At 36.3% G+C, this 14,339-nt stretch overlaps 1 protein-coding gene across 7 annotated transcripts in view; it reads right to left on the reverse strand.

Annotated features, from left to right (window-relative positions):
• Positions 1–8,995: 8,995 nt before the first annotated feature.
• MYBPC3 (myosin binding protein C3) overlaps positions 8,996–14,339 on the reverse strand; it is a 60,702-nt gene continuing 55,358 nt past the window's right edge. For 6 of the 7 annotated variants that reach the window (XM_035327612.1, XM_035327610.1, XM_035327611.1 and 3 more), the window contains 2 exons: positions 13,856–13,992; positions 10,749–11,682 (listed from right to left, as the gene is read on the reverse strand). In XM_035327612.1, coding sequence (XP_035183503.1) covers positions 11,440–11,682; positions 13,856–13,992 — 380 coding nt within the window. In that variant the 3' untranslated portion in view covers positions 10,749–11,439. Of the gene's footprint in view, positions 9,913–10,386; positions 10,430–10,748; positions 11,683–13,855; positions 13,993–14,339 lie in introns of those variants that run through there. The other variant, XM_035327613.1, reaches the window with a different exon arrangement.

Here is a 14,339-nt window from a genome sequence, read left to right on the forward strand (position 1 = left end):
CTTGTTTTCATCCTCCTGTGCTTTAGCGTTTCTATTCATGCAACTTTGAAATTAATGTAGTTATATACAAAACACAACGTACACATACATGAAATAATGAAAAAGGGCAAACCGTATATGGAAAATTACATTTCTTTCCACATCAGCAGTTGAAACTTGTATTTTTTTTGTTGTTTTCTTCCACTGTAACATCCATGTAATTTGTATTTTTTTTTTTTTAAGTGAAAAACATAGGAATAACATACACATCTGAATTATTGATATATTGTTTGTGGACATGCAAATAGAAGCATAGAAGTATAAATAGAAGTATAAATGATTTTTCTTACTTGCCTAGTAAGAAAGCAAAACTTAAATTAACAAACCTTGAATCTAGCTTGTTTTGTATTTTCTTTGATCTTTTGAGAGATCAAAGATCAAAGATCAAAGATCTTTGAGAGATCTTTTTCTTTGATCTTTGAGTTTTCTTACGGCAATACTGGAATTTTTAGCAAATGTTGTATTCTTTATGTTACTATACTACAAATTGAAATCCTTCAGTTAAGACTGAAATCATGTTAGACTGCATAAATGTTCCACTAACTGTAATTCTGGGTCCCGTTTCGGTAGACAATATTAATTTTTAAATTCTAAATATTATGTTAGCAGGCCTATTGACATACTCAAACCCACTCTAAAGAGAAGATTAAGGTTTTAAGTAATAATTGATGCTGTGCATCATTAATTGATGCTGTGCATCATTAATTGTTAGCTAGAGCACTTTTCCCCCTTTTATTACGGAACAGCTGTGGCTAGACAGTTGCAGAGGTTGCTGTTCACAGGCAATAATCAGTAACAAACTCTGCAAATGGGCTGACACGGGGGTTTTGACCCTCAGGTGAGAGCAACTGAAGAAATTCTTGAAATGTATGAAGTCTTTCTTGTACTTGATGATGTGTAATTTGCTTGGCAGGTGTTCTGTTAACTGAGGGAACGTAGCACATTCATCTGAGATAAAGGCATGCCGTACAGTGTTTTCACTACTAAATGCTCATTGCAGATCTCTGGAAATTTAATACAGCTCTGGAGGTTACATTTAAAACTGTCTTAAGAGTGTAAGTCTTTCAGAACGCAGTCTTCTATCCTTTCCACCTTAGCTTCATCACTCCTAAGTGCTGAAAGGTACGTAAACTTTTCTTTGAGGAAAAAAATAATTACAGCAATTTGCATGTGTTTTGACATGCCCTACTTATTTTGATCTTTAGGTAAGAATTCCTTAGCAGCCACAAGCACTTAGAGGCATCTAAGCCTTCCAAAATTAAATGGAGGACTGAATATTGGTAATAGTAAATAGTGCAAGATTGCTCATGGACCAAAATGGCTTAACCTACCGGTTTTACCACTAGGAGGAGCCCGTGTCTTAGTGTTACAATATTTTAAGCTGACGACCTTTTTATTTTAACACTTAGGGTATTTCCAAAGCCCTTACACAAATAGCAAACACATTAATTATGTGACAAAGATTGATGAACTTGCTTTAAACCTTCAGGCAGTTGCTTGTCCATGAACTAATTTCTTTCTCTGTTACAATTCTTTGTTCGTGGAAATTGGTTTTCAAAATGACCAGTAACAATTCTCCGCAAATATTAATGTTTGTGACTGGTCTTCCTGGCACTTTTTCAAAGTGAAGCTGGAGTTTCTAATAATCATTCTTTGGGATTGCAGATCTTTACTGTGTTGTTCCAAAAAGGTGCCTTTGTTTTTGTTTGTAAATGCAGTGTTGATTTCTAACATGAGTAGACCTAAATTTTAAAAGATTAAAGGTTTTAACATCAGTCAGTGTCACAGTGGTGGTAAAAACTGTGAAGTTGAATGCTGAGGAAAGGGTTCAATGCTTCAAGAAAACTATTGTAAAAACTTCCTACACCCTGATTCCTAGCTTCAGATATACCTGGCCCTCCTACTTTGACACTTTCACCACAGAAGAGCTTGTAGGATAAAGTATAAAATGTTCTTCTGGGCACTCAAAAGCTAAACTGCTAGTAGATGGAAATTATGTAGAATTTAGTTTCCAACTAAAATTCTTAGTGATCAGAGAGGATGGGAAAATGTGGCCATGATTCTAAGCCATCTTAGGAGCCTTTATGTTATAAATATACTAAAGATAAAAATATTTCTAGAGCCATGCTACTTATGCCAGACAAGGGCTTTTGGTTCCCACTGAGTGTATTGCTAATAAGGAAGCAATTGCTAATATTGCTTAAAAGGCATGGAAGCAAACCAGCCACTCGACCCTGTGTCAGGCATAGGCTGCTGTTACCACTGAATTCAGAACTAAATGAAAATAGAAGCTCAGCTTCATAGAATGGTTTGGGTAGGAAGGGACTTTAAAGATCATCTAATATCTAATTCTCACAAAGACAGCAATATTTAGATCCCACTTCCCCTTGATTGCCAAATGGATTGAAGTTAGAAGAAGTTGCCTGTGAAATGAGTTCCCGCTTCTGTGAGAAAAATGGCTTCTGCACTGCAGCAGTGGTATTTAGGAGCTCCAAGTCACTGCTCTTAGACTAGCAAAGTTCTGGTGAAAAAACATCTAGCTTCTAAAGATGTGGGAATAGAAGCAAGAAGCAGCCACTTTATGCAATGGACCTTGCCACATGAGGCAATGCCAAAAAGCCTCTAACTCTTCCAGAATTCACAATTTTAGCCAGCCTTGCTTCTCACAAGGACAAGACATTTCTAAACAGCTAGTGGGGTTATTTTGCCTCTGCTAGCTGCAATGGCTTTTTGTGCAGCCCTGTCTTATAACGTTCCTATAGGATGTTCAGTGTGAGCAAGAGCTTTGAGTTCCTAAAGCTGTTCATAGTGCTGATATTCAATAAAATAGTAGAAATAAAACAGTAGAAGCATGTTGATGCTTTAAGTAATAGTAGCATACGATTGCTCTTTCCAGCATTGTATCCGAAGGTTTGAAAGCTTCACGCTGGTGATGAATGAGGTTTGAGTGCAGTTGCGTACAAGAGAGGACCTCTTTCAGGCAGATTCTGTGCTCAGATATGATAAAAAACAGCTCAACGGTTACACCAAGCTTAGTATAATCGTAAGTTGATTTTCTGTTTAGTTCTGCTTAGTATAATTGTAATTATAATAATTGCAATAAGGTAATTTTCTGGTTGCATGTGTGCAAAGCTTTGAAACTTCTGAGAAGCAGCAGTTCTAGCCCTGACAAATTTTCTTCCAGAACATCAGTCCTACAAAGAAAGAACCACATACACAACAGCCAAGGGCAAGTAGTGTTGCTTCTATTTACAAGTTACTATAGTGATAAACGTGGTTTAGGAACCTATATAGAAATAGAAATCCCCTTCTCCTAAAATAGCAGTACGTAAAAAGGAACAAACGGTGGCAGGAAAAACACCAAGTAAAGCTCTAAACAGTTGCTTCCTTTAAGTAGATGAAAACCCTGGTTCTGTATTTTCGTTCCTTTTCTTCCATTCTTTTTTGCCTTTTCATTTTCCCTCAATAATGCCAGAGAGCACCTATCTTCATCCACAGCATTCTGGGTGTCAGAACAGTCTCTCCTTCCCTTTTCTTACAGTTTTCCTGCTTTTCTTACAGTTTCCGTTCTTGGATTCCTCGCTATTTCCTCACACCTAATTTCTTGGCCTAGACTCACTTCAGCCACTCATTCTCAGTTCCACACCTCAGTTTCTTATCAGATGTCTCTCTCTCTTTCCCTTACTGTATTTTCATCTATTCTTCTCACCTTTCTGACCATCATGGTGTGTAAATCATGTTCCAGCCTCTGCACAGGCAGTCCAGGCCTGTGCTCTCTTGCTCATCTATCTCTTTCCTCTTCCAACTTCCACTCAATCTTTTTCCTCTCTCCTGTTCTCACCAAGCTCTCTGTCACCCTCCTTTCATCATCTGTCATCCCTCAGCCTCAGTCTGCTCTTACTCCTTTTGCATTAAAATGAAACTATTTGCAGGGGAGTGCTAAAGAGTGCTATTGAGGGAACAGAACAGATTTTCTGCTGATCAGCTATGGCTCCCAGCAGCAGCTTTTCCTTATACATCTTGGAAACTGTTCAACCATTTTTATTTATGTATTTATTTTTAAGGCAATGTATACATGACCTGAAGTAGAAGAAAATCCTGAATTCTTCACTTTAATTTTTCTTCTGATTTTTAATGTATGAAAACTAGTGGTAAACAACAAAGCCATATTTGTGAGTTACATTAGTAATTCATCTTTTTTTGTGATCATGCTTTCCTGGAATAGACCTAGTTTACTGGAGCAATTATTATCTGTCATTATGACAGATACCAAGCAAATGCAACCTTCATAAAGGTTAAATTACTTTCATCTACATCCTAACTTAATGTATTTGGGTCCCACAGTCTATACTTCCAAGCAAAACAGTTACAACTATGTATGATTTTCCTAATACTTGTTTTATACACCATAATGAATATAAAATAAAGGTCAGGTGGTTTTCCATGGTGAAGGAAAAAAAAGGAGGCACACTTACTACTTTTTTTTTTTTTTTTCCAACATTTATGCATAAAAATTTCCATAATTTTCCCACCAACAGATACTTTATATGGATTAGTCACTTTTTTTTTTTTTTTTTTTTTTTTTTTTTTTTTTTTTTTGTATCATTCATCTTCTGTAATGCTGTCCCAATACAGAATTAAACCTGAACTGTGTTCATAGCTAGTTGGATAGTTATCTGTGTTTTCATGGCTGCTTGTTGTCAACACTCCTGCCTAGCACAAGAAGCAGATGCTAGACTATTTTTTCCATATAAGGACCTCAAGAATGAAGCTATGCTTATCTGTTTCTTTTAAACCTTCACCAGTTCAACCTGTTCTAAGATATATTACTTATGCAGACTGCTGTATGGACCCTGCTCAAAGACAAGTGAAGGATATCTCGCTGTCAGCCTTTGTTGCCCTAATATAGAGTTCTGTGGTTGAGGGGCACTTGAAAGGTATCAGTGGGACTATTTTTAATCTCAGCAGAGTGTTCTTAGAAAATTCATTTGTAAGGAGACAGGAATGGTTTTATTTCTAAACCTGCTCTAAGACATGGTAGTGACAGAAGTGTCTCCTAAACATGTATAAGGATTTTATTTCAAATAAACTCTGTGATAAAGCCAACATAAATGACTTTTCTAACTTCCAAAAACATCTTTCCCCATCTTATCAACACCTTATTGCTCTCATTTGTAATGACCCTTGAATGATTAAGTTATGGAAAAATGCTCTTGATTTAGTCTTTTCTTGTGTTTGTATTTGTTTTATTCAATTATATATCTCCCCTGGAATAGCTAGCACAATAATCCTTTCTTAGAAAGAATGATACCTGCAGATGAGGTGTGCTGAAACTATCTTAAATTTTGCCCTCCCTTGTATAGAAAAGCTTTGTTACAATAATTAATGGGAACCTCTTGACATTTCACTGTAATCTTCAATGAGTCAAATTTAGTTTTTGTAAATAATTTCATGTAATAAACTTAGAAAAGTAAAATAAAATTCAGTAAAGATTCCTGTTGCCTCTTGAAGAGTAGCAGTATTAAACACCAGCCAAGCTGGCAGCCCATTTTATTTTATTTATGTATTTATTTTTAATTGGTTGGAAACAGAAGTGCTGAGGTACTAACAGGCCAGCTCTTGTACCTGTTCTTATTCATGCTGTCGGCGTGGTTCCAGAGAATGTTTATCCCCTCTTATAGAGGGAACAGGAAGATATGTATACTCGAGGCCAGTAAGGCACTTTATGCCTTTTTAAACATCCCATTGGGATGGGCTGAAATCTAGCAACCTTTACCTTAATCCTCCACACTCAATTCACAATGATTTTGTTCAGGCTTTACAAATCTGGGTAATATTCTCTCAGACCAAGAGGGGTCTCCTGGAAACTTATTTTAAAATCAATTTAAAGTTATTGAGTGAAGGAAAAATGTGAAATATGCTGTGTGTGTGATTTAAGACAGGACTGTAGTCACACTGAACCTGCTTGTGCTCCCCAAGCATGACAAAAACTGGGCTCTCTTCTGCCAAAAAAAGCAACATTGAGGAAATATTCCCCATTACTATGACAGAACTGATCTAATTTTAAGGTGATAAATCCACCTGGTAATCTTCTGATCTCAGTACAGTTGTGCATACGTTTCTCTTTTTCCCTGTCATGTGTGCATGTTGGCATTTACATTGTCAAGTGCTGACTGCGTTAAGGACATGCCAGATATTGCTCATAAACTAAACAACTTACGTTTTTATTTGCAAAAACACCCTAAATCCGACTTCCTTTCGTACTGCCACCACAGCGTGAGGAAGGCAGCGGCGCTTCTATGCCCCACCTGCTTCCAGCTTCGGAAGGCTACGGGCGGGCCGCAACCGCGGGCCCTGCCGCCTCGCCTCAGCGCGGCGCGGGAAGGGAGAGGGCTGGTGCGCCGCCATTTCACGGCGCCGAGTCCGGCCGCGACGGCGAGGGATCGTGGAGTTTTTCCCCCTTTCCCCTCCACGTATGTGTCCCCATGTCCTTACGGGGACAAACCAGGCTGCCCCGGGAGCGGGGTGGCTGCCATATGGGGCGGGAGTCCCCTGCCATCCCGCCGGTGGTGGTAAGAGAGCCCGGTCAGCCATCCCCAAAAGGGCGCTGAGGGATACTTCTCAAAACGTGCTTCTGTCACTGCCCTGGAGTCAGGTGCTAGCGTTTAAGGGAGAATAAAAATGCATTAAAAAAATCGCACACACGAAATTAAGCTTGTAAGTGCACTGAAGAGGAGCTCGGTTTTACACTTTTTCAGTAAGATTTGGGTAGTGCTTTAAAATCTGATTAATTATTAAGAAAATAAGTGGTGTAGGCATGGGAGAGCAAGTTCTTTGTTCCTGAAAAGCTTACTCAATTTTAGAATTGCACTTGAAGGATCTTTTTTATTATTTTATTTTATTTTATTTTATTTTAGTTAAGCATGGTACACTTTGGATTTTATTTTATTTTATTTTTTTCCTTTCTCCTGGATTTTACACGCTATTTTTCCCTTTATTGTACTTCTATGAAGTGATGGTCAGCCGTTAACTCGTTATATTTTTTCTCTTGTAGAATAACAGTCAAGATTTGCACTTGTAAAAAAAAAAAAAAGATTGCACTTAAGTAAAGAAAATGAGGAGTTCTGGTAAGGTTTGCTTGCATTTTACACTTTAATTCTATTTTATGGCTTCTGTAAAGACTACTGAGTGAAACTTCCCTTTGCCAGGACAGTATTTCCTTATCAGATTTAGATGTAACATTTAGACAATGGCAGTTAGTAGATTTTTTTTATTACTATTTCTGTGGTCTTTGTTGATAACGTTTTTACACTTGATTATACCTTGCAAATTTGCAAAAAAGAAAAGGGGAAAAAAGGAAACGCCTACCTCTGCCCTCGTAACAGTACGTAACAACTACAAGGTATAAATATTTGCCATTACATTCAGAGACTGTAACTCCATCTGATTTTGTAGCAGAGGAGATCCCCCACAAGAAAGTACTAATTAAAACCATCATTTGTCAAGTAGTCTTCCAGGTTTGTTGGGGAAAAATTGAAATACTTCTGTTGTCCTCAGCCAGCTACATTTGGGAAAAGCTGCTTGGTATACATAGCTTTAATTAGATTGGGATGAAAATAATTTATGTATTTATTAACAACATTAAGTTAATGATCAATTAATTAAATATGTAGTAAAGATCAGTAATGGAACAAATAAACTGCAATGTTAAGTGGCTGGAAAAAATAATATACAACCACCAGTTTCTAAAGATTCTTCTATAACTTTTGCTAGAATGTTCTGATCTTGCATGCACAGCTTCTCCCTTTTCCAGTTTTCACGGTGTGAGGAGTGGCTTGAATTTTCATTTTGTAGGATTCACATTTTTAGAAAACATTTTTAAAAACTTAATTTAAGCGCGCTACTTCTTTTGTAACTTCAGATTTGGACTTGTGTTTATATATGTGGTAGAATTTTGTATTTGAAGACCATTGAAACAAAATTTCATGAAAAAATGACATTTTGAAAGCATAAATTTGCAGTACACTTCTTCTCACAGAGGAAATAAATGTTCACTTGTGAAAGTACTGCTCTTCCTAAAAGCGTTATGCTCATGATGAATAGCTTAAAATCAAGTGGAAAATTCCATTTTCACAGTGACTTTTGATTTACTTTTGTACTCTTTCAATCTTGTACCCTATTACAGCATGAAAGTGCTCTCTTTGTGAAACACCTTTCTGATAATAGAATGCATTTGGTTTAGCACCTGATTCTCTTTAGGATAAGCTGTCCTTTGTAATCTAAGCTCTTGCAATTCACTCTGCCTTTCAGTAGAGAGATCCCACAGTTGCTGGGTTGATCCTTTAAGACCACTTAACATTCTGCTAATAGGTAATAAAGTTATTTGTAATACAGAACACATCTCTGACTTTTACATGTGATATGTGCCTTATTTTTAAAATAATAGTGTTGCTCAGAAGAAGAAAGAACAAAACAGTGTAAACTCTTCTTCTTTTTTTTTTTTTTCCATCATTTTTATTTATTTGTCAAATAATAGCAACATGTAGCACAAAAATGTTGACCTTGTGTAAGTTAACTTTGGTTTTGGTAGACTAACTTTCTTTGTTCTGATACCGTAACAAAATAACCAAAATACACATCTAATTAAATAACTGTTTTTATTATGAAGGCATAATTGCTTGTGTAGTGCAACTAACATGCTGTGTCAGACACACTTTACCTTCTCTACTGGCATGTTGGAGGTAGGGGAGTAGTGTTACTTCTGTTCTTTGTGTTGTTTTTTCCAAAGCATAAAGCTTCCTGGATTAATTTAATCTTCCCACTTTCTCTTGTACTGTGATTTCATGAAAAAATACTTTCCAGACAGAGACTACTGAAGATCCAAAAAAAAAAACTCAAAAAAAAAAAAACTTCTGGTGAGAAGCCAGAAATGCTAGTGTTTTTATTTGATTATACATAATTATCTGCAAGAAGATATATATGCCATACATAGATAGACTTTCAAAAGCCTTCAGTAATAATTGATGACAGTAAGTTCATTGCATTCATTCCAAACTTTTAAAATATATATTTGTGTAAATAATCTTCCTCTACATCTTTAATTGTTTCATTTGATGTATGGAATTATCTCTGTACATTATTGTGATGTCTGTGATTGTTTGCAGAAACATCAAATACCTGGAAGTCTATACAGGTGTCTTTTCAAAAACTAGAAAAACAGTAGTGCGTAATTATCGAATAATCTATTCTCTATATAAAGCACAACAGTAGCCTAACCCATAGATTTTCAAATGGTGTGTTTCAGACGTGGTTCTATACAAATCTGCTCAAGAGCGTGGAAGTGGGTACTTCAAGCACTAGTGGTAAAAGCAGAAGGAATGAAAGTTACTTTCTGTTGTGCAGAGATCGACATAACGAAAGGTGTTTCAATACTAGAGATAATTCATTAGTATTTCATTATTCTGAGCTACTTGTTTCTTATGAAGCATCTCAGAATTCTGAGGAAAAAAATGGAGAGAGAACTGCAAAAGCGGGGAATTTATGCTAGTTTCAGACATTGGGAATGGATTGGCTTCACTTGTAATTTTAGTATTTGTTTTTTCAGACACCTTATGCATGTAATGGGGAAATGTTTATAATTCTTTCCCTGACTATCTTCACATGCAAACAGGGACAGTGAAGCTAAAACATATGTATGAAAAGAGGGAAACATCGCCTGAAAATATGCTGAGTAAGCAGGACAGTGCAATACACCCCTACCTCCCAATACACATGTATCAAATGACTTCTAAGACGAGCAGGATTCTTTAGTATAATTGAAATTATCCTTCTTTAATTCCTTCATTTTTCTTCTCTTCAAATTCCATTCTGATGTTGAGACAGAATGAGAGAAAGGATTTAGTGTTGAATACGTGAATCCACTTCCATTTTTAAAAAGTCTTACAACAGATGCAGTGTAATTTTAACTATGTTTGATTGAAGTAGTGCACAGAAATTATTGATACTACTTAGCTCTATATTAATTAATAGCATACCTTCTATATGGAGTGCTTATAATGAGTTAAGAAATAAACAAAATACTCTGTTATTCTTACGGATTTATACACAATGCACAGTGTATTGAAGATTGAGACCTGTGAAATACTGACTTTAAATCAAACTGTCTTGCAAGGAAGTGATCACAGGATAATTACTAAAAGCAGACAGAAATCAGAACATGCACCCCCCTCCCCTCAGATTATCAAAATTCCATGAAGTCTGTAGCTTGAATAACTAAAGATAGTTTAAAATTATATTTAACCAGACATCCATTGTTCCTTTATCCCGATGAATTATTCTGAGTCATACCTTGGCTTGCAGATGAATTTAGATTCAGAGTCTTACTGAGGTACTGGAAGATGAAAAAATATGTAAAATTATGTTATCAGACAGTAAAGGAAGCAAATTTTGAATTGAGACCTGGTGCTAAAGGGGAAAAATGGAATCTTTGTCATAGTTGTTTTAATCTGTGCTGATACTAAGGAGATTTAATGTTGAAGCAAGCTTCAGAAGATGATAAAAGTAGGTTTTGAGCCATATCCACAATGTACAGTATTGCACAGAATAGAACTACTTGTGGTAGCTGTTGTACTGAAAGTAGTGCACATGCCTTAAGAAGGTGCTACGTATACATTAGGTAGGCTTTTCGGAGTTCTTAGACCAAGTTCATCAGAGCTGCATTGCTTGCTTCCAGGACCCAAAGGAGCAAGGATATCAGGGTGTGCTGTGTGCTAATCCCTGATATAGCACTGAGTGAAATATCAAACCCCGTGCAGAAATACCTTCAGGCTTGCTATACTGAAGACAGATCTCTGCCAAAGTCTGTTCTACAGGTCACTTTCACAACTTTTCCTGGTTTTGATGAACCTTTAAAATGGTGCCATATAAGTTTATATTGACAAATAGATAGATTAGGCTTTGCTGGAAACGTTTAGTCAATATCCTTTATGGTGGTGTAAACATGGGACATTTTTTCCTGTCCTTATCCACGTCCACCTGAAAATTGTTTGTGATGTAGCACATAGTACCTCTTAAATATGTCTAACAGCTAGTGACTTTGAAGTCGTTGAAAGGAATTAAAAACTTTCAAGCACAAAGTGTATATAGCTCAAAGGATTACCTGTGTTACGTTACTCACAATGCAGCATTTAGGTATTTACCATTCCAGTGCTAAATATCTTCTCTAGCAATACCAAGTCAGAAACATGTTATCTACCTTAATTTCTGTATTACCTAGCAAGTAATCTAATTCAGTTGTAACAGCTTAGCATGAAAAATACAATCTTGCTTTTGTGTGTAGTTAGCAGATGGAGATAAAGAAAGTGTTAGATAAAGGGGAATATGAATTTTTTCAGATGCCCATTATTGTTGTTTCTTCACTGCAGTATTAGTGTTGTGCATAATGCTCATCTGATTACCTCTGACATCCAGTTTGCACTCTATTTCAGCTTCACCACACTCATTAACAGCTTTACAGGTGTAAAAGCCACCATCAAATGGAGTGGGTTTCCGGATCTCCAGGGTCAACACACCCTGTTTACTGAACATGCGGTATTTGGCGTCCCCAGAGAGATCCACTTTGTTTTTGTACCAGTATATCTTTGGCTGAAGAACACAAAAGAAAAACATTAAAATAGAAGGCAGAAAATGAAAGACTTATGGTCTAACATCTTTAATTTAGCCACAAAAGGTCTATGCATTACGAGGACTGTATATTACACGGCAATGTTAATTATTTTTCAAGGAAATTTCAAGGAATTATTTTCTGAATGAGCAATATTCTGCTCATTCAAGTGTTCAGTATTTTCTTTAACTCTCAAATAACATGTAGAACATGCAGCTCTGTACCCGATCTTATTGCAATTTTTATAACCCTGCACTGGCTACAAATTCATCCCTTCAGGGATTATTTTATTGTGTGTATTAAAATATATTTGAATGCTTCAGGTATCTTGCATCAGGAGAATTTAACTGCATAAAATACCAGAGCAGAATTGTTAGAATGTGGCCAATTTGGGATGCCTTGGTTTGCACTGGGAAAAGATTTTCCAAATCAATTAGCACACCTTTAGCAATTTTAGCGTTCAAAATTTTATTTAAAGATACTAGCATTTTTTTTTTCCCCTGAATCAAATGTTTTTGCATCCTTTTCTATAGCATTTCTGTCTTTCTGGGAATATGTCTTTTATTTCAGCACTGCTAACAGGGCACAAATATCTGCTGAAGTGGTGACTGTCATGCCATACAGGTCATACTGTGCCATACAGATCCAGGTATACTTAATCTGCTCAAGATTGGAAAGCTCTATCAAGATAAGCTACCGTCTGTGAAAATGTCCTACTGCTGAGTTCTACGTTAGGTCCAGAAGGTGTTTTTTTTTTTTTTTTTTGTTTTTTTTTTTTTTTTTTAGGGTTAATTTGGGCAATGCAAATACAGAAATGTATCTGGAAAAGCTGCTTCAAGAGTATGAGGTATGAAGGATGAGGACTATTTGTATTTTGGGCTAATGTGGAAGGAAGAGCTAGCAGGCTTATGTTTAAAAGCCTCAGAGTACTGTACTGAACAGCTGTAAAATACAAAGTTTTTCTTAGAATCTTACTTAAAACTATGCAAATGTAATGAAGTGCATATAGGTAATCAAACAGGTCAGCTAAGAAAGAGGGAACATCATTACTAGCACTGTAATTTCATGATTGGTCTAAGCTGAGGCAGCTATTAGAAGATGGATTTTGCCCATACTTGCTCGTGTTTCTTCTTCTATGCTGTTCTTGTTATTTTGCAGCTATTTATGTGGCTGTGCTTCTTTTTTATATTTGATTTTTTATCTGGAGCTCCTTCTTCATCCAGTGGACTGAGCAAATGATTGTGTTAATCTTTTTTATTATTATGATTTTATTACTATTATTTTTTCTTCCCTGAGTTAAATTGAACAAGCTGTGATCATACATGTTTGGTGTATAGCTGTGAAATGCTTGTGCTGGCATGAGGAAGGGAGAAGAGGTGGAAATAAGCAACCAGAAGGGGGAAGGAAAAGTGTACTGCATTTTTTGTTATTTAGATTTATGATGAGATTATGTCATAATACGGTAAATTCCTTCACTGCAGACAAAAAGTCTATTTCCCGTTTTTGAGAAACCTAAATTTAGCACCTAGCTCATACAGTTCTTACTGCTTGTTGCTGACTCTTAACAAACAAAAAGTACATCTTTCTGTACTCTCTGCAGAGGCTTCAACAGATATGAGTGAGAAAATATTCTTCTGAGATTCAAAACAAAAGCAAAAAACAACAAAAAAGACCCTTCTCCCTTCCCCCCCAAAAAAACAAAACAAAACCCCACTTTACACCTCCTAGGTAATTTTACAAAATAACTCATCAGACTCTCAAAACGTGATGTGGGTATATTGATACAACAGAAAAACTGGTGGTCCTCTGCATTATTTAGGTTAACGGGACAGTGTTACATTAACTGCTGTTTTCTTGAAAGACTGAAGAGGACAAAATATACATTGTGGCAAGATGCATACTGTGTTTGGTGAACTTGGTGAGGGAAAACAGATGAAAAATAACCTAAGAAGAAGATACAAAGATAGTCCTGTGGATCATTCCCCTGTTCTGGTTCTTCACACAACCCCACAAACACTGTCTATGAGGCAATAATTCAGGGATATTCACGTTTTCTTAATATAGTTACTTTGACTACACTGAACTGGCATGAAATTCAAAGGCAGTTTCTTAGCCTGTTGAAACAATATTGGTGACAGTTGATGTATTTTGTACCTTGGGGATTCCTCTCACAGCGCAGCTGAGCGTGGTGTTGTATCCTGCAATCACAGACCGGTTAACTAAAGGGTGAGTGAATTTAGGAGGTTCAGAGAAGTCATGTTGTTTGTAACAAGGTGGCTTGTAAGTGGTGCCTGCAATTCAAAGAAACAGAATAGTAAGAACTGTGTTTTCAGTTCCGATGACTTCTGTACCACCCCGTTGCCTTTTTTATTTGCCTGTTTGATGCAGGGAAGCTTGAAAGCTCAGCCATTAATGATGTAATAAATCTTTAAATTTAGTTACCTTTAAATACATTTAATGCTTTAGTTAAAATAAAAGGTTCTGGCAATGATTGGATTTCTGCTTTTGTTAAAAATGTGAAAACCATGTCTGCAGGGGAAGTCTTCACCACAGAGATCTTGAACTTTTAACCCTAGAATGCAAGTATAATCCCCTAGCTTTGTTATATTCTTAAAATAATATAGTTTAGGAAGACAGA

The sequence above is a fragment of the Oxyura jamaicensis genome, chromosome 5 (assembly GCF_011077185.1).
Source record: "Oxyura jamaicensis isolate SHBP4307 breed ruddy duck chromosome 5, BPBGC_Ojam_1.0, whole genome shotgun sequence".
Lineage (NCBI taxonomy): Eukaryota > Metazoa > Chordata > Aves > Anseriformes > Anatidae > Oxyura > Oxyura jamaicensis.